Raw genomic sequence first — 25,878 nt, forward strand, 5'->3', positions numbered from 1 at the left:
GAAATCCAGGTAGACAACATCCACCGCCTTCCCTTCATCCACTTTCCTGGTAACCTCCTCGAAAAACTCTAATAGATTGGTCAAACATGACCTACCACGCACAAAGCCATGTTGACTCTCCCTAATAAGTCCCTGTCTATCCAAATATTTGTAGATCCTATCCCTTATCACACCTTCCAATAACTTGCCCACCACTGACGTCAAACTTACTGGCCTATAATTTCCCGGATTTCTTTTGGAACCTTTTTTAAACAACGGAACAACATGAGCCACCCTCCAATCATCCGGCACCTCCCCCGTGAATACTGACATTTTAAATATGTCTGCCAGGACCCCTGCAAGTTCAACACTAGCTTCCCTCAAGGTCCATGGGAATACCCTGTCCGGTCCTGGGGATTTATCCACTCTGATTTGCCTCAAGACAGCGAGCACCTCCTCCCCTTTAATTTGTAAAGGTTCCATGACCTCCCTACCTGTTTGCCCTATTTCCGTAGACTCCATGCCCGTTTCCTCAGTAAATACGGATGCAAAAGAACCATTTAGTATCTCCCCCATCTCTTTTGGTTCCATACACAGTCTACCACTCTGGTCTTCAAGAGGACCAATTTTATCCCTCACTATCCTTTTGCTCCTAACATACCTATAGAAGCTCTTTGGATTTTCCTTCACTCTGTCTGCCAAAGCAACCTCATGTCTTCTTTTAGCCCTCCTGATTTCCCTCTTAAGTAGCTTCTTGCACTTTTTATACTCCTCAAGCATCTGATCTGTTCCTTGCTGCCTGTATATTTCATACAACTCTCTCTTCCTCTTAATCAGTGTTACAATCTCCCTTGAGAACCAAGGTTCCTTATTCCTATTTACTTTGCCTTTAATCCCGACAGGAACATACAAACTCTGCACTCTCAAAATTTCTCCTTTGAAGGCCTCCCACTTTCCATTTACATCCTTACCAGAGAACAGCCTGTGCCAATCCACACTTCCCAGATCCCTTCTCATTTCATCAAATTTGGCCTTTCTCCAGTTCAGAACTTCAACCCGAAGATCAGATCTATCCTTATCCATGATCAGGTTGAAACTAATGGCATTATGATCACTGGATCACATGTTTCAGTAAGTGTAGGGAAGCTGGTAAAAGAGATGGAGGAGTGGCATTGTTAATCAAGGATAGTCTAACGGCCGCGGAAAGGCACTTCGAGGGGGATCTGCACACTGAGGTAATATGGGCTGAAGTTAGAAATAGGAAAGGAGCGGTCACGTTGTTAGGAGTTTACTATAGGCCCCCAAATAGTAATAGAGATGTGGAGGAAGAAATTGCTAAGCAGATTATGGATATGTGTGGGGGTCACAGGGTGGTTGTCATGGGGGACTTTAACTTTCCAAATATTAATTGGAACCTTTGTAGGTCAAATAGTTCGGATGGGGCAGTTTTTGTGCAGTGTGTGCAGGAGGGTTTCCTGACACAATATGTGGATAGGCCGACAAGAGGTGAAGCCACATTGGATTTGGTACTAGGAAATGAACCGGGCCAAGTGTTGGATTTGGTTGTGGGAGAGCACTTTGGAGATAGTGACCACAATTCGGTGTCTTTTGTTATTGCAATGGAGAGGGATAGGGCTGTACGGCAGGGTAATGTTTACAATTGGGGAGAGGTAATTATGATGCGATTAGACAAGAATTAGGGGGCATAAGATGGGAACAGGAACTGTCAGGGAAAGGCACTAATGAAAAGTGGAACTTTTTCAAGGAACAAATACTGGGTGTCCTTGATAGGTATGTCCCTGTCAGGCAAGGAGGAAATGGCCGAGTGAGGGAACCATGGTTCACGAAAGAGGTGGAATGTCTTGTGAAAAGGAAGAGGGAAGCTTATGTAAGGTTGAGAAAACAAGGTTCAGTTGGCTCGATTGAGGGTTACAAGTTAGCAAGGAATGAGCTGAAAAAGGGGCTTCGGAGAGCTAGGAGAGGACATGAGAAGTCCTTGGCGGGTCGGATCAAGGAAAACCCCAAGGCTTTTTACTCTTACGTGAGGAATAAAAGAATGACCAGGGTGAGGTTAGGGCCGGTCAAGGACAGTAGTGGGAACTTGTGTATGGAGTCAGTAGAGATAGGCGAGGTGATGAATGAATACTTTTCTTCAGTGTTCACCAAGGAGAGGGGCCATGTTTTTGAGGAAGAGAAGGTGTTACAGGCTAATAGGCTGGAGAAAATAGTTGTTCGGATGGAGGATGTACTGGCAGTTTTGAATAAACTGAAGGTCGATAAGTCCCCTGGGCCTGATGAAATATATCCTAGGATTCTTTGGGAGGCAAGGGATGAGATTGCAGAGTATTTGGCTTTGATCTTTGGGTCCTCACTGTCCACAGGGATGGTGCCAGAGGACTGGAGAGTGGCGAATGTTGTTCCTCTGTTTAAGAAAGGGAATAGAAATGACCCTGGTAATTATAGACCGGTTAGTCTTTCTTCGGTAGTTGGTAAATTGATGGAAAAGGTCCTTAGAGATGGGATTTACGACCATTTAGAAAGATGCGGATTAATCCGGGATAGTCAGCACGGATTCGTGAAGGGCAAGTCGTGCATCTCAAATTTGATTGAATTTTTTGAGGTAACTAAGTGTGTTGATGAAGGTAGGGCAGTTGATGTCATATACATGGATTTTAGTAAGGCGTTTGATAAGGTCCCCCATGGTCGGCTTATGATGAAAGTAAGGAGGTGTGGGATAGAGGGAAAGTTGGCCGATTGGATAGGTAACTGGCTATCTGATCGAAGACAGAGGGTGGTGGTGGATGGAAAGTTTTCGGAGTGGAGGCAGGTTGCTAGCGGAGTGCCACAGGGATCAGTGCTTGGTCCTCTGCTCTTTGTGATTTTTATTAATGACTTATAGGAGGGGGCTGAAGGGTGGATCAGTAAATTTGCTGATGACACCAAGATTGGTGGAGTGGTGGATGAGGTGGAGGGCTGTTGTGGGCTGCAAAGAGACATAGATAGGATGCAAAGCTGGGCTGAAAAATGGGAAATGGAGTTTAACCCTGATAAATGTGAGGTGATTCATTTTGGTAGGACTAATTTAAATGTGGATTACAGGGTCAAAGGTAGGGTTCTGAAGACTGTGGAGGAACAGAGAGATCTTGGGGTCCATATCCACAGATCTCTAAAGGTTGCCACTCAAGTGGATAGAGCTGTGAAGAAGGCCTATAGTGTGTTAGCTTTTATTAACAGGGGGTTGGAATTTAAGAGCCGTGGGGTTATGCTGCAACTGTACAGGACCTTGGTGAGACCACATTTGGAATATTGTGTGCAGTTCTGGTCACCTCACTATAAGAAGGATGTGGAAGCGCTGGAAAGAGTGCAGAGGAGATTTACCAGCATGCTGCCTGGTTTGGAGGGTAGGTCTTATGAGGAAAGGTTGAGGGAGCTAGGGCTGTTCTCTCTGGAGCGGAGGAGGCTGAGGGGAGACTTAATAGAGGTTTATAAAATGATGAAGGGGATAGATAGAGTGAACGTTCAAAGACTATTTCCTCGGGTGGATGGAGCTATTACAAGGGGGCATAACTATAGGGTTCATGGTGGGAGATATAGGAAGGATATCAGAGGTAGGTTCTTTACGCAGAGAGTGGTTGGGGTGTGGAATGGACTGCCTGCAGTGATAGTGGAGTCAGACACTTTAGGAACATTTAAGCGGTTATTGGATAGGCACATGGAGCACACCAGGATGATAGGGAGTGGGATAGCTTGATCTTGGTTTCAGATAAAGCTCGGCACAACATCGTGGTCCGAAGGGCCTGTTCTGTACTGTACTGTTCTATGGATCCAAAGTGTTCCCTCACACTCACATCCATCACCTGCCCTAACTCTTTTCCCAATAGGAGATCCAATATCGCATCCTCTCTAGTTGGCACCTCTATATACTGATGTAGAAAATTCTCCTGAACACATTTTACAAACTCTACCCCGTCTAAACCTTTAACAGTATGCGAGTCCCAATCTATATGTGAAAAATTAAAATCCCCTACTATCACAACTTTGTGTGTTTCTTGCAGTTGTCTGCTATCTGTCTGCTGATTTGCTCCTCCAATTCTCGCTGACTATTGGGTGGTCTATAATACAACCCCATTAATGTGGTCATACCTTTCCTGTTTCTCAGCTCCATCCATAGGGCCTCTGTAGACAAGCTCCCTAATCTATCCTGCCTGAGTACCGCTGTAACATTTTCCCTGACCAACAATGCCACACCCCCACCTTTTATCCCTCTGCCCATATCCCGCCTCAAATATTGGAACCCTGGAACATTGAGCTGCCAGTCCTGCCCCTCTTGTAGCCAAGTCCCACTAATGGCTATAATGTCATATTTCCATGTGTCTATCCACGCCTTCAGCTCATCTGCCTTCCCCACAATACTCGCGGCATTGAAATAGACACACCTCAAAAGATTATTTCCACCACACTCAACCCTTCCATTTGTGATTTTGCTTGAACTAACCTGTCTTTTTACCCCTGCTCCACTATCTGCTCTGGCACTCTGGTTCCCATCCCCCTGCAAATCTAGTTTAAACGCTCCCCAATAACACTAGCAAATCTCCTGCAAGTATATTGGTCCCCTTGTAGTTTAGGTGTAACCCGTCTCTCTTGTACAGGTCCCACCTGCCCCAGAAGAGGTCCCAATGATCCAAGAATTGGAAACCCTGCCCCCTGCACCAGTTCCTCAGCCACGTGTTCATCCGCCCAAGCATCCTACTCCTGCCCTCACTGGCACGTGGCTCAGGTAGCAATCCTGAGATTACTACCCTCGGGGTCCTGCTTTTTAACTTCCTTCCAAGCTCTTTGTGCTCACTCTTTAGGACCTCCTCACTCTTCCTTCCCATGTCATTGGTACCGACATGTACCATGACATCTGGCTGATCACCTTCCCACTTCAGAACGCTGTGCACGCGATCAGAAACATCGCTGACCTTGGCACCTGGGAGGCAACAAACCATGCGGGAGTCTCTGTCCCGACCACAGAACCTCCTGTCCGTACCTCTGACCACTGAGTCCCTTATCACTACTGCTCTCCTCTTCTTCATCCCACCCTTTTGCGCTGTAGAACCAGACTCAGTATCAGTAGCTTGTCCCAGGTAAAGCATCTCCCACAACAATATCCAATTCAGTATACCTGTTGTGGAGGGGTATGGTCACAGGGGAACCCTGCTCTGCCTGTCCTTTCACACTGCCATTTCCTCTCCTTACAGTAACCCAATTTCCTGTGCTCTGCTGCTTAGGTGTAACTATCTCCCTGAAGCTACTGTCTATATATTTCTCATTCTCCCGAATTAGATGGAGGTCATTAGTTGCAAGAATAAAAAAGTAGATTTTTTTTTAAAAAAGGTATGAGACTTGGAAGAGTTGAAATTGGAGTACAAAAATAACAAAGCCTCGTTATAATTGTAAAGAGTTTTGGTGAGGCCACATCTGGGATACAGTGCGCAGATTTGGTCCCCCACATTTAAGAAAGGATATACTTGCATTGGAGATGGTACAGTGAAGATTCATTAAGCTGGTCCCTGGGACGAGAAGAATGAGGGGAGATCGGAGAAGAATGAGGGGAGATCGGAGAAGAATGAGGGGAGATCGGAGAAGAATGAGGGGAGATCGGAGAAGAATGAGGGGAGATCGGAGAAGAATGAGGGGAGATCGGAGAAGAATGAGGGGAGATCGGAGAAGAATGAGGGGAGATCGGAGAAGAATGAGGGGAGATCGGAGAAGAATGAGGGGAGATCGGAGAAGAATGAGGGGAGATCGGAGAAGAATGAGGGGAGATCGGAGAAGAATGAGGGGAGATCGGAGAAGAATGAGGGGAGATCGGAGAAGAATGAGGGGAGATCGGAGAAGAATGAGGGGAGATCGGAGAAGAATGAGGGGAGATCGGAGAAGAATGAGGGGAGATCGGAGAAGAATGAGGGGAGATCGGAGAAGAATGAGGGGAGATCGGAGAAGAATGAGGGGAGATCGGAGAAGAATGAGGGGAGATCGGAGAAGAATGAGGGGAGATCGGAGAAGAATGAGGGGAGATCGGAGAAGAATGAGGGGAGATCGGAGAAGAATGAGGGGAGATCGGAGAAGAATGAGGGGAGATCGGAGAAGAATGAGGGGAGATCGGAGAAGAATGAGGGGAGATCGGAGAAGAATGAGGGGAGATCGGAGAAGAATGAGGGGAGATCGGAGAAGAATGAGGGGAGATCGGAGAAGAATGAGGGGAGATCGGAGAAGAATGAGGGGAGATCGGAGAAGAATGAGGGGAGATCGGAGAAGAATGAGGGGAGATCGGAGAAGAATGAGGGGAGATCGGAGAAGAATGAGGGGAGATCGGAGAAGAATGAGGGGAGATCGGAGAAGAATGAGGGGAGATCGGAGAAGAATGAGGGGAGATCGGAGAAGAATGAGGGGAGATCGGAGAAGAATGAGGGGAGATCGGAGAAGAATGAGGGGAGATCGGAGAAGAATGAGGGGAGATCGGAGAAGAATGAGGGGAGATCGGAGAAGAATGAGGGGAGATCGGAGAAGAATGAGGGGAGATCGGAGAAGAATGAGGGGAGATCGGAGAAGAATGAGGGGAGATCGGAGAAGAATGAGGGGAGATCGGAGAAGAATGAGGGGAGATCGGAGAAGAATGAGGGGAGATCGGAGAAGAATGAGGGGAGATCGGAGAAGAATGAGGGGAGATCGGAGAAGAATGAGGGGAGATCGGAGAAGAATGAGGGGAGATCGGAGAAGAATGAGGGGAGATCGGAGAAGAATGAGGGGAGATCGGAGAAGAATGAGGGGAGATCGGAGAAGAATGAGGGGAGATCGGAGAAGAATGAGGGGAGATCGGAGAAGAATGAGGGGAGATCGGAGAAGAATGAGGGGAGATCGGAGAAGAATGAGGGGAGATCTTTTAGAAACATATAAGATTATGAAGGGAATAGATAAGATAGAAGCAGGGGAGTTGTTTCCACTGGTGGGTGAAACTAGAACTAGGGGACATAGCCTCAAAATAAGGGGAAGCAGATTTAGGACTGAGTTGAGGAGGGACTTCTTCGCACAAAGGGTTGGGAATCTGTGGAATTCCCTACCCATGGAAGCAGTTGAGGCTACCTCATTGAATGTTTTTAAGTCAAGGATAGACAAATTTTTGAACAGTAAAGGAATTAAGGGTTATGGTGAGCGGGCGGGTAAGTGGAACTGAGTCCACAAAAAGATCAGCCATGATCTTATTGAATGGCGGAGCAGGCACGAGGGGCCAGATGGCCGACTCCTGCTCCTAGTTCTTATGTTCCGTGTTGAGATGCTGAGTAAATTGGGCTTATATTCTCTGGAGTTTAAGGATGAGAGGCAATGTCATTGAAACATATAAAATTCTGACGAGATTTGTTATGGTAGACACAGAGATTGTTTCCGCTGGTCAGGGAATCAAAAACCCAGTCTCAGGATAAGGGACCAATCATTTATGTTGAGGTTAGGAGAAACGGTTTCACTCCAAGCGTTGTGAATCTTTGGAATTCTCTACCCCAGAGGGTTGTGAATGCTTCATTGTTGAATATATTTAAGTCTGGGATAGAGAGATATTTGGTCTCAGAATTAAGGGATATGGGGAACAGGCAGGAAAATGGGAGTTGAAGCCCAAGATCAGCCATGATCGTACTGACCGATGGAGCAGGCTTGATGGGCCAAATGGTCTACTCCTGCTATTTCTTATATTGGTAGCAGTACACTAGACACACTCAAGGATGACACTGTGACCTGTTAGAATAGTAAAAGTTCACCAGTGTTCTAATGTTGTTCTGTAACATTCAAATTTCATGTACTGGGATAGATCTCAACTTTGACCAAGGCTATCACTTGTTTTATAATATCACACAAAGTATTGGGGTTTAAGGGAGGTGTTGGTGGTGGAGGCAGAGGGAATACCAGTTCATTGAGCTTAAGCAATTGAAGGCATGGCCATTAATGGTGGTGACACCACTAATGGCCATTAAAGGTGGGGAGGAGTGAGTGAACAGAGTGCAGAGGAGCTAAGGTTTTGTGGGAAGTTGTAAGGCTGGAGGAAACTTCAGAGAGGAGGTGGGGTTTAAAGATGAGAATTTTAAATTTGACTTCGGTTAAACACGTTGTAAAGTTGCCAGTCAATCTCCCAGCTTTCAACAATCTCAATAAGTTTCTGCAAATGCCAACCAGTGTGAAATTCACTTCCCAGCATCATAACATGGCAAAGCTAGAACTTTGGCAAACATTTCAACTAGGAAATCTGGTGCTAGTTACTGCGCTCTTAGTAGATTAACACAGAATTAACATTTATACAAGGAACTGAAGTACATAGTGAATAAAGCAGTGCTAGATTGTAACATACAGCTCGAAAGGAGGCATCCAGGGGCCAGTGGCTGAAACAATGCTGCAGGAATACATAAAGCTTCTGCTGAAAAAAGCATGAAATCACAGCCCTGCAAGAAAATCAGAACAAATTACTCACACTTTAACAAAACAGACATCGTTGTGAAATGGAGAAAGATGGCACTACAGAAATTGACAGCATCACTTTCTGTAATTCAGCCTTCAATGTTGCAATGTAACCTCCTCCAACCCAGAGGGTAAAAGACACTGCACACATCACATTGAACCCAAACACAAAAACATTTCCTCTTATTAAATCTATTACCATTATTGATAACGCACACACATTCAGAGATAAAACTAACTACTTCAGAGGGCAGTAAGGAATGAACAAGCGTCAGCCATGTCACCCACACCCTGACAGTGAATAAAAATGATCAAAGCCAAGATTGGAGAGCCATTTGCTTGATAATCGCATCCCTTCAATAAACCCAGCCACCATCCCTTTGATTTGCCGAGCAAAGCTCATCCCTCCTGTCTCCCGTGACAGCCCATTCTGCTGGCCCTCACATCACAGCAATACTAATTTCAGCACTAGATATTTCCCTCTGTTACCCAGCCTGACTCCAAATGTTTGTCCCCTTGGGGAAACTTATCAACTTAACATTTAATTTTGCTGAGTTAAATTCAAGTATTCCGGTTTACATTCCTAATGAATTTTAAGGAATATTCTGGATTTATTATCCTATTCTATTTATCATCTTGCAGTCCTCATACGAGATCACTACTCTAGCAACCATTGAGCTTCCCCAGATTTCCTCACTATGCTCCTTTGCATTTAGATCAGTCTTATTGCTCCCTGCTACAAATGTTTTTGGCAAACACACCTCCCCACGTGTGGCCCTACCAAGAGTCCAGCATTAACTGACGATAGCCCTGTGGATATACTCCACCACCAGCTCTTTATATCTCCACACAAAATGGAAACACCACTATTTCTCTACTCTAGCCCATTCAGCATCTACGTGGATTGGCAAGTGATTTATCGCTGTTCCAAACCTGGCATTCTATACCATCTCAGGACTTTTAATGAAAACTTTTATTATTCAGACAGCTAAGCACATTACACATGGTAAATGTGGTTTAAAAACACATGTGCATTTCCTCCCAAAAAGCTTACTGATTTATAGACAGTAGGGGAGGAGAATAGGGATTGCATTAGTCTGCCCACAGCCTGTCCCCAAAACAGAATTAAATTGATCTATCATCAGTTGCTATTTGCAGCAGAGAATTCCAAACTTCTGCCACCTATTCTGCGGCAAAATGTTTCCTAGTTCTCTTCTGCAAAGATTGGGCTTTAATTTTTGGACTATGCCCTTGGTCCTACACTCACCAACAGTGAAAATAGTTCCTCTTCATCTACCCTAACTGTTCCCCTTATTATCCTGAAAACCTTGATCAATCATTCCTAAATTCCAGGCAGTAGAATCCCAGTTTGTTCAACCTTCCTTTATAATTGAATTCTCAGAGCCCAGGTATCATTGTGGTAAACCTATAATTTTCTCCAAAGCCAATATAGCTGTAAGGTGCAGTGCCCAGATCTGTACACGAGATATGGTTTAATCAGGGCTTTGTATAGCTGAAGCATGACTTCGACCCCCTTCGTATTTCACTCCTCTATAAAGAATTCTATTAGTCTTGTTGATTATTTTCTGCATTTATCATAGAACCATAGAATTCCTATAGTGCAGAATGAGGCCACCCAGCCCATTGTGTCTGCACCGACTCTTCCCCGTAACCCTGTGCACTTCACCATGGCTAATCCACCTGATCAGGGGCAATTTAGCGTGGCCAAACCACCTAACTTGCACAGCTTTGGACTGTGGGAGGAAACCGAAGCACCCGGAGGAAACCCACACAGATACAGGGAGAACGTGCAAACTCCACACAGACTCCCGAGTCAGGAATTGAACCTGGGTCCCTGGCGCTGTGAGGCAGCAGTGTGCCGCCCGCTTGTTTAGAACCTTTGTTTATGTATTTCTCTCTGTGAACTGCCACTGTTTGTAGTTTTTCATCATTTAGAAAGTTCCCTGCTCTATCCTTTTTAGGTCTAAGTGGATGACTTTTTAAAAATCCATTTGCCAGTTTTGTTCATCCACTTAGTTATCAATACAAAGGTTGTGCTTCCATCTACGCTGCTTACAAGTCAATCTACCATTGTGTCAGTGGAAAACTTGGACAGGTGACTTTCGATCCCATTGTCTAAGTTGATAATGAATATTTGGGCCTTACACAGATCCTTCCTGGACACCACTGGTCACATGCTGCAATTGAGAATACTTGCCCCATTACCCCGACCCCCTGTCTACTCCTTAGCCCATTGGAAACATTAACAAACACACAATTCAGAGAAACAAGCGGCTAACCTCTTGAATTCCTCCAGTGGGCTGCCAGTGTGAGAATGAGTTGAAGGTGAGGGGAAGGCTTGCTCCTGTTTGATGCTGCTGGAGAAACAGTGGAGGTGCTTCACCAGCAGTCTCACCATTAGCACATGCTCCTCTGTTGGAGTGAAGGGCTCCTATTAAATATAGAACAGATGTCAGGAAATGCGAAGCACACACACGCTCAACTCAATGTGAAGGCAGTAAGTTAATGTACAAATCCATTTGACCAAGTGAACTACCTGCACATGACAACTACCAATTGATCTCATCTAATCCGGGTAGAGTTAACAGAAATAAACTGAAATACATTAGCATAATTTATATCCACTTTAGTCCACTCCATAGGTACATTTCCAGGATTATTGATTTCCTCGCTTCTAGTCTCAGCAGCCTATGTTATGGGAAATGAGATAATACCTGGGTCTCAGTCTGTAGCATGGCCTGTTCAAGCATCACCCCATCCGAATCCTATGATTCTTGTTTAAAATAATGCATCACTTGTGTGTGACTGGGCCATCCAGTCCAGAAGTCCCTTCTGTGCAGATAATAGATTCTGACCAAGGTGATGGTCAGAGGAATGAGGAACGAAGATCAAAAAACACAGATTAGCCTGGGTTCCTGCTCCCAGCTGTATTGTTGTGGCTTGTGTTTGGATAGTGCGAACATCATGTGAGGACAAGGCTTCGATTTCACCCTGAATAGCTCACACTCAGTGCATAGACTCGCAAACAAAAAGCAACCAATTGGGAAGGTATCAGCAGGGATCCATGAGACCCCGAGAGTCAGTAATTTCAGTGGGTACGGAGGACTCAAAGGTTAAGGAAATCCAATTGAAGTCAAAAATGTTAAATTACAGAGGACAGAGAATTCAGCCCGAGTGAGCCACAATCTTCAAAAGTGAGAGTAGGGAAAGTTGGTGTGATTCTTAATTTCAAAGAATCCAGTGGCAGAACACTGCTGAGTGGGAAAGGAAATGCATTTGGGAAAACATGGATTGCCTGCATCATCACCAAGGAGGCGGAGAAGACAAGGGGGCAATCATAATGATACACCCTGACTCCAATCAAACTGCTCCCTCCGTGAGCTGCCAGGTCCCATGCTGTTTGCATTTTAACAGCTTTCTCTGGTCAAGCACCGAGAGAGAGAGAGGGGGCTGGAACTCTCTGCGCTGTGTGGCTTTGCTCAGTAATTACATTCAGGACCAGCCTGGATGCTGAGCTCACCCCCCTGATACTGCTTTGATCCAGTAATTTGACAGATTTCGCATTGACCAGCCCCACTCCAGCATCCAAATCTCAAAGCTCAGATTATGGCTTCATAAACAAAATATTAATTGTCACATTATCCAGGTTACCTGCTAAGCCCCAAATAGGACACCCCTCCATGCCCACTGCAGTTCTCAGTGTTATCTGGAACAGGGACAACCCCTTCCTGAAGGGGCAGGGCCATCTTCAGTCACAGCACCAGCAGGAAATCCATGTGTGAAATCACAATACCCCATTAATAAACCACCCGCCCAAAAAATAAAACACACACAGACACTGAACTGATTGGAAAACATGCAGAGCCCAGGATTTCTCTTGGATGAACAAAGGGTAAAAGTCATGTCTGCAATCGAATGCTGCAATTCACTGAAGACTGTTTTGGGGGAACAGAACTCACGATCTTTCATGTACAAAAATGGTTTTGAGCTTCCTCCTTATAAAACCTACTCTGGCACTAACATCTCGCTGCCTATGGAAGACAGCATTTGGCACTCTCCATCCCAAACATCAAAACATGCATCAAGCAGGCAAGTGCATTGCAGAGTTTACAACTGACATCTAACAGGAGCATGGGGAGAACAGACAGGAACAGCCAAATTAAAAACCACAGGGTTTCTCCATCTATCCTTTTATCAACAGCCCTTCAGTGCCATCCAAGAGAAATGCTGGCTTGAAGCAACGATAACAGGAGAGAACCAACATACCACAAAAAAAGCCACATGGTAAATGGGCAATTCATCCAAGGCAATATGCAAATCAAATCATGCCACATAATTGTCAAAGGTTAATTCAAAAACACAGAAAATCTCAAAGCTTGATCAGATCTATTCATAGTGTATTAGATGAGGTTTCTCTTCCAGGTATTTGTCCAAGTTTGTCTTGCAGATATCCAAGTTACATTCCCTATAGTGTTGATCTTTGAAGGCAGTGGGACACATTGAAAGTGGTCAGTAAGGCTTCAGAACGAGAAGTATCGAGTAGAAAAGCAGGGGAGATGTGCTCAACCTTTATAAAGCTTTGGTGAGGCCACAGCTGGATTATGTCCAGTTCTGGTCACCACACTTTAGGAAGGCTAGGAACATCGGAATTAGGCAAATTTAGCCATTCGAGCCTGCTGTGTCATTCAATCAGATCATGGCCGATTTCTCCCTGGTCTCAAATCCACCTCCCCACCTGTTCCCTATATCCCTCTTTCCTTTTTTAAAAATTAATATATTTATCTCCCTCTTGAAACCATTCGATGATTCAGACTCCACCGCGCTATGGGGCAGCGAGTTTCACAAATTCACCGCCCTCTGCGAGAAGTAGTTCCTCCTCATCTCAGTTTTAAATCTACCGCCTCTCAACCTATACCTGTGACCTCTTGTTCTAGATTGTCCCGAAAGAGGAAACATTTGGTTTACATTTACTTTATCAATCCCTTTTAAAATTCTAAAATCCCTGATCAAATCCCCTCTCATCCTTCTAAACTCCAGCGAGTATAAGCCCAAGCTGTTTAATCTCTCCTCATACGTCAACCCCTTCATCCCCGGAATCAATCTGGTAGAAAGAGTGCAGAAAAAGCAGAGGACAGAAGAAAAGACCAGAAGGCAGAAGAGAGCCAGGGGAAAAAGCACCAGTTGACTTTGGTCAATGCTATTTATCTTTAAATTGGCCTCAACAGCTGCAGCTCAGTATGGGAATGACATACATCCTGGGTGCAAGTGCCATCTCACCAACACCACCCTTCACCTAAAAAAAAACCATAACTGTCCTTATAAACTGTTGTCCTAACTTCAACCTTCCTTTCCTCTCATTTCGCTTCCCAGATCCATGCCCACCTTTTCCAGAACTCCATATCTGACAGGAGGTTATATTTTAATGTTTTGACATTGTTGACAGAAACAAGTTCCTTTTACCTTCACTGCCTCAAGTTATTTTCCATCAAGAATGAAAGACATAGGCAGGTAAATATCAAACTCTGACCTACAGTGTAAATACTCTATCCTGCTGTCAATCCAAAGAATCCAAGGGTGTGAATGACCAGAACAGTTCCAGGGATGGGGGCAGGGGGGAATTTTAGTTACAAGGTTAGGTTGGAGAAGCTGGGGTTGTTCCCCTTGGAGCAAAGTTTGAGGAGGGATTCGATAGAAGTGTTCAAGATTATAACAGGTTTGGACAAAGAAAAGCTGCTCCCAATGGCTGATGGCACAAGGACTGGGAGGTTGTGCAAGAGACACAGGGGGATGAGGGGAAGATTGTTTTAAAAACACAGCGAATGGTAATGACCTGGAACTCTGACCAAGAGAGTGGGTGGCAGTGGAGATGACCAATGATTTCAAAAGGAAATTTGATGGGCACTTGAGGGAAATTTGCAGAGCAATGGGACTGAATGACTGAGAGCCAGTACGGACTTGGTGGGCTGAATGGACTTCTCCTGTGCTGTGATGACTCGGACTTCCTCGGTCAACTATTCCAAACCAACTGTGTGTGGATTTTGCACATTCTCCTTGTGTCTGCGCAAGTTTCCTCTGGGTGCTCCAGTTTCCTCCTACACGCCAAAGATGTGCAGATTAGGCAGATTGGCTGTGGGAAATGCATGGGGTTATGGGGATGGGCCCCTAGTCTCCCGTGCAGTTCTGCTCCCCAACACTGCAATCTGCACAATATGCCTGTACCTCTGAAGATATGGCTTCTCACTGAAAGATAGGCTCCAGATCATCTCTCAGATGACCAACTGTGCTGATATTGGTGGCCCCTTTCTCTTCCCAACTACTCAGGACTTTCAGAGCATTACCGCTCTTTCTTCATAACAGCATCTTCCTCAGTTGTCCAATGCAACTTTTCTTCAGGTCTCACCCGCTCTGCTCCGTTGCTTGCCCCATACATGCAATAGTTGAATCATCATCATTGGGGCGACACGGTGGTTAGCACTGCTGCCTCTTAGCACCAGAGGCCTGGGTTCGATTCTGACCTTGAGTGACCGTCCGTGTAAAGTTTGCATGTTCTCCCCACGTCTGCATGGGTTTCCTCCTTCAGTCTGAAGATGTGGAGATTAGGTGGATTAGCTATGGTAAATGTGCGGGGTTATCAGGGCGGACCTAGGTAAGATGTTCTTTCAGAGAGTTGGTGCAGACTTGATGGGCTGAATGGCCTCCTCTGCACTGTAATAAGTCCATTACACCTTCAACTCCTCTGTAACGCTCAATGGGACAACAAAAATTCATTCCAATTCTTTACTGGGCATTTTCTAATTTTCCTCTCAAATAAAATCAGCAGTTTACATCCCTCACTCTTTGCAACACTTATCTTTAATACTTCACTGATTGAGTCTTGGATACTTGAAAGTTCTTGTTCACCTTGCCTGAGTGTAACAACGAGAGAGAGTGTAACACAAAGAAAAGTAGGCTTTTGGACTGAGAGTCAACAACAGCAACACAGTGGCTAGCACTGCTGCCTCACAGCGTCAAGAACCTGGGTTCAATTCCCAGCTTGGGTCACTATCGTATGGAGTTTGCACATTATCCCCGTGCCTGAATGGGTTTCCTCCGGGTGCTCCGAATTCCTCCCACAGTCCAAAAATGTGCGGGTTAGGTGGATTGGCCATGCTAAATTGCCCCTTAGTGTCAGGAGGACTAGCTAGGGCAGATGCATGGAGGTTATGGGGATAGGGCCTGGGTGGGATTGTGGTCAGTGCAGACTCGATGGGCCGAATGGCCTTCTTCTGCACTGTAGGATTCTATGATACTGCTGAGGGGAAAAGTGTTAGCACACAAAAAGAAATCAATCAAGACACTTGGAAGCAGCATCAATAGGGAGATTGAGAATCCGGAAGAGACAGCAAGGTCAAGAAATAGGATTATTAAAAAGCGTGTTACTTGACAGGTGTTTTTCCAACAATTATTTTTCTTCAATCTCCAGTTCTGCAGAGGCCACATTCTTGTATTGCACAATGTGGCACAAATTGACCCAAAACGATGGCCTGGTTATCTGTTCTCGTTTCCTGGTGTCCTAGGCCCACACACAGACAACCACCTGAATCTTTACACACAGTATCTGCTTCACCAGTGTATGCATATTTTCAGTTAAGAGTCCCAACACAGGACAAGCAGTTTTCTTAAATCAAGCACAATACTGAAATCTGTAACCCCAGAACAGTTACTGATTGACATTATCCAGTTACCACATATTCTGAGTTTTACCATGTGGCTGACAAGATTAAACTGAGACACCAAAAATAAAAATAAAAAGGTACTTGGTAGGTGTGGAAGGTGCCATGGCCAGGCAGTGGCGATGCAGTGCTGTACTGAGTACTGCAGATACCCAGGCGGTACTGTAACACCTCCAGCTGAGGGTTAGCATCCGAGAACAAGACAACACAGAGGGAAAGCATTAATCCAGAGAGAGAGAGAAAAACAAATTATAAACACAGCAAATCGACTTTTAAACATTCATCACTAGCCACATTCAATATACACAGAAACATTTAACCTCTTCACTGCCAACCTCCAACTTACAAAAATAAGTTTCATGAAAGCATGTCACAAAAGCACCACTAAAAAAATTTACTAGATTTAAAATATTTTTAAAAATGTTACAGCTATTGAATTGTATTGGAATTGGAGAAATTGATCATTGCATCAGGTGATTAGTTAGCAGACCAGAATGCTGTCAGATTACCAGATACAACACTACTGTAAATTACTGTAATGATAAGGGCTTGAAAGAGAAAACTCATTTTGACTCAAAATGGAGGTTTAGTAAGACTTATCACTGCTCTGAGGCCAACCACCTCTTACACATGAGCTGGAATCAGTGCTAACCCTGTGCTAACACCAAGTTCCTCTACATATCAAACGTTCCCAGGGCAGATACAGCATGAATTAGAGTAACATTATCCTGGAGTGATGCATGATTATTGCACTTTATAGTTTTAAATTCATCACCGAAAGATGGTCCTTGCCAAAAATCGAATGTCTTTGTTCTCTGCTTCACAAATATAGTCTTATAGTTACACCCAAGTCATGTGCTAATTTGCAGATGCCAGTGCCTTGCTGTGCACAAGGTCCCGGTACTGATTATGGGCGTTCCATAGGTCTCACTGACAAGCCTCAGGTCAAACTAAGTTTGCAGATGATACAAAGATAGGCAGAGGAACAGCTAGTATTGAGGAGGCGGGGAGACTTCAGAAGGACTTGGACAGGTTAGGAGAGTGGGCAAAGAAGTGGCAGATGGAATAAAAGGTGGGAAAGTGTGAGGTTATGCACTTTGGTAGGAAGAGGAGGGCAGACTATTTTCTAAAAAGCAAGAGAATTCAGAAACTGTTTCCATGCTGTAAACCTCTATGACTCTATTTTAGATAGTTTCATGGGTATGATGGGAATAGAGGGATATGGGCCAACTGCGGGCAATTGGGATTAGTTTAGGGGTTTTTAAAAAAAGGGCGGCATGGGCAAGTTGGGCCGAAGGGCCTGTTTCCATGCTGTTAACCTCTATGACTCTAAATTGAAAGCACAGAGGGACTTGGGAATCCTAGTTCAGGATTCTCTTAAGGTTAACCTGCAGGTTGAGTTAGTAGTTAGGAGCAAATGCAATGCATTTCAAGGGGACTTGAATACAAGAGCAGGGATGCACTGTTGAGGCTTTAAAAGGCCACATTTGGAGAATTGTAAGTGATTTTGGGCCCTGAATCTAAGGAAGGAAGTGTTCGCCTTGGAGAGGGTCCATGAAAATGATCCCGGGAATGAAAAGCTTGATGTATGAAGAGCTTTTGAGGACTCTGGGTTTGTACTCGAAGGAGTTTAGAAGGATGAAGGGAGGGGTCTCATTGAAACTTTCTGAATACTGAAAGGCCTGGATAGAGTGGACGTGGGGATGATGTTTCCATTAGTACGAGAGACTAGGATCCGAGGGCACAGTCTCAGAGTGAAGGGACGACCCTTTAGAACCGAGATGAGGAGGAATTTCCTAAGCCAGAGGGTGGTGAATCTGTGGAATTCATTGCCACAGGAGGCTGTGGAGGCCAGGTCATTGAGTGTTTTTAAGACAGACACAGATCTAGAATCCTACAGTGCAGCAGGAGGCCATTTGGCCAATTGAGTCTGCACCGACCACAATCCTACCCACGTCCTATCCCCATAACCCCATTTATTTACCCTAGCTAGTCCCCCTGACACCAAGGGGCAATATAGCATGGCCAATCAACCTAACCCGCACATCTTTGGAGTGTGGGAGGAAACCGGAGCACCCGGAGGAAACCCAAGCAGACACATGTGGAGTTTGCACATTCTCCCCGTGTCTGCGTGGGTTTCCTCCGGGTGCTCCGGTTTCCTCCCACAGTCCAAAGATGTGCGGGTTAGGTTGATTGGCCATGCTAAAATTGCCCCTTAGTGTCCTGAGATGGGTCGGTTAGAGGGATTAGTGGGTAAATATGTAGGGATATGGGGGTAGGGCCTGGGTGGGATTGTGGTCGGTGCAGACTCGATGGGCCGAATGGCCTCTTTCTGCACTGTAGGGTTTCTATGATTCTTTCTATGATTCTACATGGAGAATATGCAAACTCCACACAGATAGTGACCCAACCCAGGAATCGAACCCTGGTCCCTGGCGCTGTGAGGCATCAAAGGTTACAGGGAAAGGTGGGAGAATGGGGTTGAAAAACCCAACAGCAGAGCAGATACGATGGACTGAATGGCCTAATTCTGCTCCTATATCTTATGGTCTAAACTGAAACTGCAAAGCGTTTGTCTACAACCTGAATCTAATGATTTGTTGGGCAGTATCGAAGGAGCTTTACTCTATCTAACCTGTGCTGTACCTGTCCTGGGACTGCCTGATACTGACAAAGGATACCTCAAAATAAAGTGCGCCATTCCCTAGCACGAACACTTTGAGGAGTCAGAAGAGGAGCATTTTAAAGAGTTACTCCACATAGTCTCTAGCTTTCCATTTCTAGATATTGGGAATTATCTGTCAGTACTGAATGAGTACTGGATGGCAGTAAAGGGCTAAACCATTTCTGACTACAAATATCAAACACAATGAGAAAGTACACTACACAAACATGTTCAATTTACTACCAATTCTTAAAAATACATGTTTAGTCAATGTACCAAAGTCAGAGGCTGCCCAGGAGAAATAAAAGCAAGCAGTAGTGCTGTCACTGGGTTTTCTGTGCAGTATTGCAATGGGTATGTGAAATTTTCAGATACATCTTTTCAGTTTAACTGGATATGTTAAATAAACCCAGTTACAACACTGCAATAGATTACATTAGGTCAACCCTTTTGAGTTCTGAAGGATGCTCTGTTTCTAAAATGCACACCTCACTTTTGCCCCATTTGTGAAAAGCTAAGCATTTGTTCATTTTAGTGTCCAGTAATTAGTGCAATTGTGTACTGGATGGTGGACCAGCTGGATACTGCTTACTGCAGACCTGCTCAACCCATCAGACAAGGCTGTTTACAATTTGAAATCACATATGCAATTTGGAAGGCAGGCAGAGAACAACCATCACCATCATCTTAACACAGGCCTCTGCTCGGCACGGGGGGGCACCCTCTTCCTCAAAAGGGTTAACACTGGTTAGTTGGTCTAATAAAGTGAATACCTGCGGCCCTGGCTTGCAATGCCATGAATGCACAAGACAGTCAGAATCAGAGCGGAGACCATGAAGATGACGAGGGGGGAAAAAAAAAGAAAATAATGTAGAGACATAACGCACATGCACCCAAAGCATCAACACGAACTGGAAAGCTGAAGCAGAGCTCTAAAGTGTGGGCAAACGACCTGGTCAAATACTCCACCCAGTACAACAGCTACACTGGCACAGTGGTAGTGTCACCAATGCTCTGGGGACAAGTTAGAATCCCACCATGACATTTAGTGGAATTGAAATTTATTTAATAAAAAGCTAGTTTTGGTAACAGTGACCATAAAACCATTGTTGATTGTTATAAAAACCCATTGTTTCACCAATGTCCTTTAGGGAAGGAAATCTGCTGTTCCTACCTGGCCTGGCCTACCCGTGACTCCAGACCCACAGCATGGTGACTCTGAAATGCCCTCCAAAATGGTCTGACAAGACACTTAGTCGCACCAAACTGCTGCAAGTGCATCAAAAGAAATAAACCAGACGGATCACCCGACATAGTCCTGGGCATTGGAAATGACTACGGAAAACCCAGCCCCGTCAACACTGCAGAGTCCTTCTTACTAACATCTGGGGTCTTAGCTCATAATTGGGAGAGAGGTCTCATTGACCAGTGAGTATGAATGTGGCACACACCACCATCACCTTCCTGGGCATGTCCTGTCCCACCGCAGGTGGCTGCACAGTCAGGAGGGAGTTGCACTGGGAGTCCTCAGCACAGACTCTGAACTCAATGAAGTCTCATGCTATCAAGTTATGGTTAGCAGCCATCACAGCGGCGCGCTTTCGCTGTGCGGACTGGTCTTGCTTGTTCTGAACATATTGATGAACTCGCCCTGCTAGAGTGATGTGGGCTTTCAATATCAGGGTCCAAGCTTATCATCTTTATTCCTCTTTTCTTTGGAGCGGAGGAGGTTGAGAGGAGACTTAATAGAGGTTTATAAGATGATGAAGGGGATAGATAGAGTAAACGTTCAAAGACTATTTCCTCGGGTGAATGGAGTGGTAACTAGGGGGCATAACTATAGGGTTCATGGTGGGAGATATAGGAAGGATGTCCGAGGTAGGTTTTTTACTCAGAGTGGTTGGGGTGTGGAATGGACTGCCTGCAGAGATAGTGGAGTCAGAAACTTTAGGGACATTTAAGAAGCTATTGGATAGGCACATGGAGTACTTTGGGATGATAGGGAGGAAATAGCTTGATCTGGGTTTCAGACAAAGCTCGGCACAACAACGTGGGCCGAAGGGCCTGTTCTGTGCTGTACTGTTCTATGTTCTAAGTCAAACACAGGCAAAGAAACTTCCTGCTGACGACCACCTACTACCCTGAGCATCCCCTCCCCCATTTCCCCCTCAAGCTGATGAACCAACTCCTTCACATTGAACACCACTTGGAGGGAGTACTGAAGGCAGCAAGGATCCAATGTACTCTGGGAGGGGGTCTTCAATATCCATCACCAAGAGTGGCTCAGTGCACCATTACTGACTGAGTGGCAAAGTCCTAAAGGAGACAGCTGCTAGGCTGGGTCTGTGATAAGTGGTGAGGGAACCAACAAGAGGGAAAACTACTTGACCCCATCCTCACCAATCTACCTCTTATAGATGCACCCTTCAATGGCTGTATTGTAAGAATGAGCAATCCGGGGCACTGCTTTCACATCGAGGATACCTGCCATCGCTTTGTGTGGCACTTACCAGCAGGCAAAATGTGATAGATTTTATATAAATCAAACAACTGAAAGCTGGGCATTCACAAGACACTATGGGCCATCTGCAGCAGCAGAATTATAAACAACAAAAAACTACAACCTAATGGTCCAACATATCCCCCACTCTATCATTACCAAGCTAGGGATCAATCCTGGTTCAATGGAAAGTGCACGAGGGCATGCCAGGAGCAGCACCAGGCATACCCTAAAATGGATCGATGAAACTACAATACAGGACCACTCACAGGTCAAACATCATAAGAAGCAAGTGATAGAGCCAAGTGATCCCATAACCAATGGATCGGATCTAAACTTTGCCACATCAAGTCATAAATAGTGGTGGTAAATTAAACAACTCACTGGAAGAGGAGGCTCCACAAATATCCCCATCCTCAATGATGAGGATCAGTGTAAAAGATAAGGCTGAAGCATTTGCAGCAATCCGAGTCGATGATCCATCTCGGCCTCCTCTGAAGGTCCTCAGCATCATACATGCCAGGTTTCAGCCAATTCGATTCACTCCACGTGATATAAAGAAAAAGCTAAAGGCATTGGATACTGCAACGGCTATGGGTTACGAAAACATTCCAGTCATAGTGCTCCAGAACTTGCCGCTCCCCTAGCCAAAGTGTTCCAGTAGAGCTACAGCACTGCTTTCCACCTGATGTGAAAATTTGCCAGGTACATCCTGTACACAAGAAACAGGTCAAATCCAACCTGGCCAATTACCACCCCATCAGTCTTCTCTCGATTATCAGTAAATGATGGGATCATTGACAGTGTTACCAAATGGCATTACTCAGCAATAACCTGATGATGCTCAGTTTGGTTTCCACCGGGGCCACTCCATGTCCTGGTCTCATCAGTCTTGGTTCAAACATGGACAAAAGAGCTGAATGCTCGAGGTGAGGTGAGAGTGACTGCCCTTGACATCAAAGCTGCATTTGACTGTGTGGCACCAAGGAGCCCGAGCAAAACCGAAGCCAATGGGAATCGGGGGAAGCTCTCTAGGGCCAACCATCGTCAGCTGCTTCATCAATGACCTTCCTTCCATCATAAGGTCAGAGGTGCGATGCTCGCTGATGATAGCACAATATTCAGTACCATTCGTGACTCTTCAAATCCTGAAAGCAGTCCATGTTCAAATGCAACAAGCTCTGGACAATATCCAGGCTTGGGCTGACAAGTAGCAAGTCACTTTTGTGCTACACATTTGTTGGAAATGGTCATTGCCTGGCAGAGAGAATCTAACCATCTCTCCTTGACATTCACTGGGCATTACCATCACGGATTTCCCCATTATCAACATTCTGAGGAGGTTACCATTGACTAGAAACTGAACTGGACTAGCCATTTAAATACTGTGATTGCAAGATAGATAGATACCCTACAGTGCAGAAAGAGGCCCTTCGGCCCATCGAGTCTGCACCGACCACAATCCCACCCAGGCCCCATCCCCATATCCCACCCACTAATCCCTCTAACCTAGACATCTCAGGACTCGAAGGGGCAATTTTAGCATGGCCAATCAACCTAACCTGCACATCTTTGGACGGTGGGAGGAAACCGGAGCACCCGGAGGAAACCCACGCAGACAGTGACCCGAGCCGGGAATCGAACCCAGGTCCCTGGAGCTGTGAAGCAGCAGTGCTAACCACTGTGCTACCGTGCCGCCCAAGAGCTGAACAGAGGCTGGGAATTCTGCAGTGAGTCACCTCCTGACTCCCCACAGCCTGTCCACCATTGACAAGCCACAAGTCAGGAGTGTGATGGAATACTCTCCACTTGCCTGGATGAGTGCAGTTCCAACAACACCAAAGTTTGATCCAGGACAAAGCAGCCTGCTTGATTGGTACCCAATCCACAAAAATTCACTCTCTCCATCACCAACGCAGCGTGTGCACCATCTGCAAGGTACACTTCAGCAATTCACCAAGATTCCTTCAACTGACCTTTCCAAACCCACAACCACTACCACCTAGGAGGACAAGGGCAGCAGATTCATTGCTGCACCACCACCTGCAAGTTCCCCTCCAAGCCAAACACCATCCTTATTTGGAACTACTGTTGTTCCTTCAATTGCAGGGTCAAAATCGCGGAACTACCTACAATACAGCACTGTGGAGTACCGACAGCACATGGCTGCAGCAGTTCAAGGCAATGGCTCATTGCCACCTATTCAAGGGCAATTCTGGATGGACAATAAAAATGTTGGCCTAGCTAATGACACACACACCCCGTGAAAGAATAAAAAAAGGTCACAGGACAAGTTGAATGTTATTGGGAACTCGTGTTTCAGTTTGTGGACCATACAAGTTTCAAAAGGAAACCAATCCAACCAAGTGTCATCAGCATTTTACTAGGGCGATAATTCCAACCAATGTCTCTATCTAAGAGCAGCAGTGAGGGTGGCAAGCAGGTAGCCAGAAGGTACAATGGGATGTACCCACGATTCTCACACACAGCAAGCTCCCGGTTTCAAAGCATAGTGCCACAGGCAGTAACCAGGTGGAGATCAGGTACTTTACTGATCCAGAAATAAAATGTGATGGATGCTGGAAATCAGAAATACAAACAAAAAACAGCTGGAAATTCTCAGGTTAGGCAGCATCTGTGGAGACAAAGTGTTGATGCTTTAGGACAATGAGCTTTCATCAGAATGGATTTGGAATAGCTGCCTGCTTTCCCAAAATGGGACTTAAATGAAGCACAAACTATATTCCTACTAAGTTAACGTTTAATTTAAATTGGGAATGGCTTTTTTGTTTTATTCATTCATGGGATGCGAGCATTGCTGGCTAGGTCAGCATTTATTGCCATCCCTTAGTGTCCTTGAGAAGGCGGTGGTGCCTTCTTGAACCGCTGTAGCCCAAGTGCTGTAGGTACACCCGCAGCACCATCAGGAAGGGAGTCCTCAGATTTTGACCCAGCAACAGTGAAGGAACAATGATATAGTTCTAAGTCAGGATGGTGTTTCGCTTGGAGTGGAACAAGTGGTCATGTTCTCATGCATCTGCTGCCCTTGTCCTTCCAGATATCATAGAGATTACTGATTTGTAAGTTGTTGTTGAAGGAGCTGCAGCAAGCTTTAGATGTTACACAATGCTGCCACGGTGTGTGTTGGTGAAGGGAGCAATTGTTTCAGGTGGTGACAAGTGGGGTGCTGATGAAGCAGGCTGCTTTGTCCTGGTGTCAAACTTCTTGAGTGTTGTTGGAGCTGCACCCATCCAGGCAAGCGGAGAGTATTCCACCACACTCCTGACTTGTGCCTTGTAGGTGGTGGATAGGCTTTGGGGAGTCAGGAGGTGAGTTACTCACCAGAACTATCAGCCTCTGAGCTGCAGTATATATATGGCTGATCCATTTAACAGTTGAGGAAGAATTGCAATCTTGATATGAAAAGTTTCCTGCAGTTGAATTTTAAAAAGAGAGAAAAATGATGAGACAAATCCTAGAACAGCATCTGCTGACAGCTAGGCGCTGCTGACCATTTCAACCATTTCACTGGGAGCACTAGAATTGATGTTTTAACATTTACTATATTGCCCAAATTTCTGAACATTCCAGTCTGTTTCGAGTGACTTTTCCCCCTTCAGCCATGCCAAGGTCTGCACTGACATTGCCAATGTTATTACAGAGGGATCTGGATGTTCTGGTACATGAAATCAAAAGTGGCACTTAGCAATAACCTGCTAGTCATACAAAAGTGCTCACTTTTGGTCCTGCCACAACTACTCAGCTCCAGATCAAATCACAGCCTTGATTCAAAAACAGACACGCAGCTGAACTCCAGAGGTGAGGCAAGAGGCTGCCGTCGACACCAAGGCAGCATATGACTGGGTGTGGCATTAGGAAGCCCTAGCAAAATTGAGGTCAATGGGAATTAGAGGGAAAATTCTCCTCTTGTCAGAGTTGTATCTAACAAATGAAGATGGTTGGGTTTCTGGAGGCAAATCTTCTCAATTCCAGCACATCGCTGCAGGGGTTCCACAGAGTCTGAGGTACAACCATCACCAGCTGTGTCAATGACCTTTCTCCCATCATTACTCTTAGAAGTGGAGATGAGCATTGATGATTGCACAGCATTCAGTACCATTTGCAATTCTTCAGATAATGAAACAGTGTGTGCCTGTACACAGTCAGACCTAGACAATGTTTAGGCTTGTACCAATAAGTGGCAAATAACATTCACCAGAAGATGAAACGGACCAGCTATATACTGCAGTTAAAAGGGTCAGAGACTGGGGATTCTGCAGCAAGTAACTCACCAGTCTGTCCACCATGCACGAGGCTCAAAGCAGGTGTTTGATGGAACATCCACCACTTGCCTGGATAAGTGAAACTCCAACAATCAAAAGGCTTGACACTGCCTTGGACAAAAGTTGCCAGCTTGATCAACACTCCCCCACCACCAACACACAGTGGCCGCAGAGTGTACCATCTACAAGATGCACTGCAGCAACTCACAAAGGTGCTGTCAAAGGATCCTT

The 25,878-nt window shown here is 45.4% G+C and overlaps 1 protein-coding gene across 4 annotated transcripts in view; it reads right to left on the reverse strand.

Annotated features, from left to right (window-relative positions):
- Nucleotides 1–25,878, reverse strand: part of smpd4 (sphingomyelin phosphodiesterase 4) — a 76,856-nt gene that overhangs the window by 14,580 nt on the left and 36,398 nt on the right. For 2 of the 4 annotated variants that reach the window (XM_078226782.1, XM_078226780.1), the window contains 3 exons: nt 16,284–16,376; nt 10,767–10,918; nt 8,360–8,450 (listed from right to left, as the gene is read on the reverse strand). In XM_078226782.1, coding sequence (XP_078082908.1) covers nt 8,360–8,450; nt 10,767–10,918; nt 16,284–16,376 — 336 coding nt within the window. The remainder of the gene's footprint in view (nt 1–8,359; nt 8,451–10,766; nt 10,919–16,283; nt 16,377–25,878) is intronic. The other 2 variants (XM_078226779.1, XM_078226781.1) reach the window with 1 other exon arrangement.

Source organism: Mustelus asterias, chromosome 13 (assembly GCF_964213995.1).
Source record: "Mustelus asterias chromosome 13, sMusAst1.hap1.1, whole genome shotgun sequence".
NCBI lineage: Eukaryota > Metazoa > Chordata > Chondrichthyes > Carcharhiniformes > Triakidae > Mustelus > Mustelus asterias.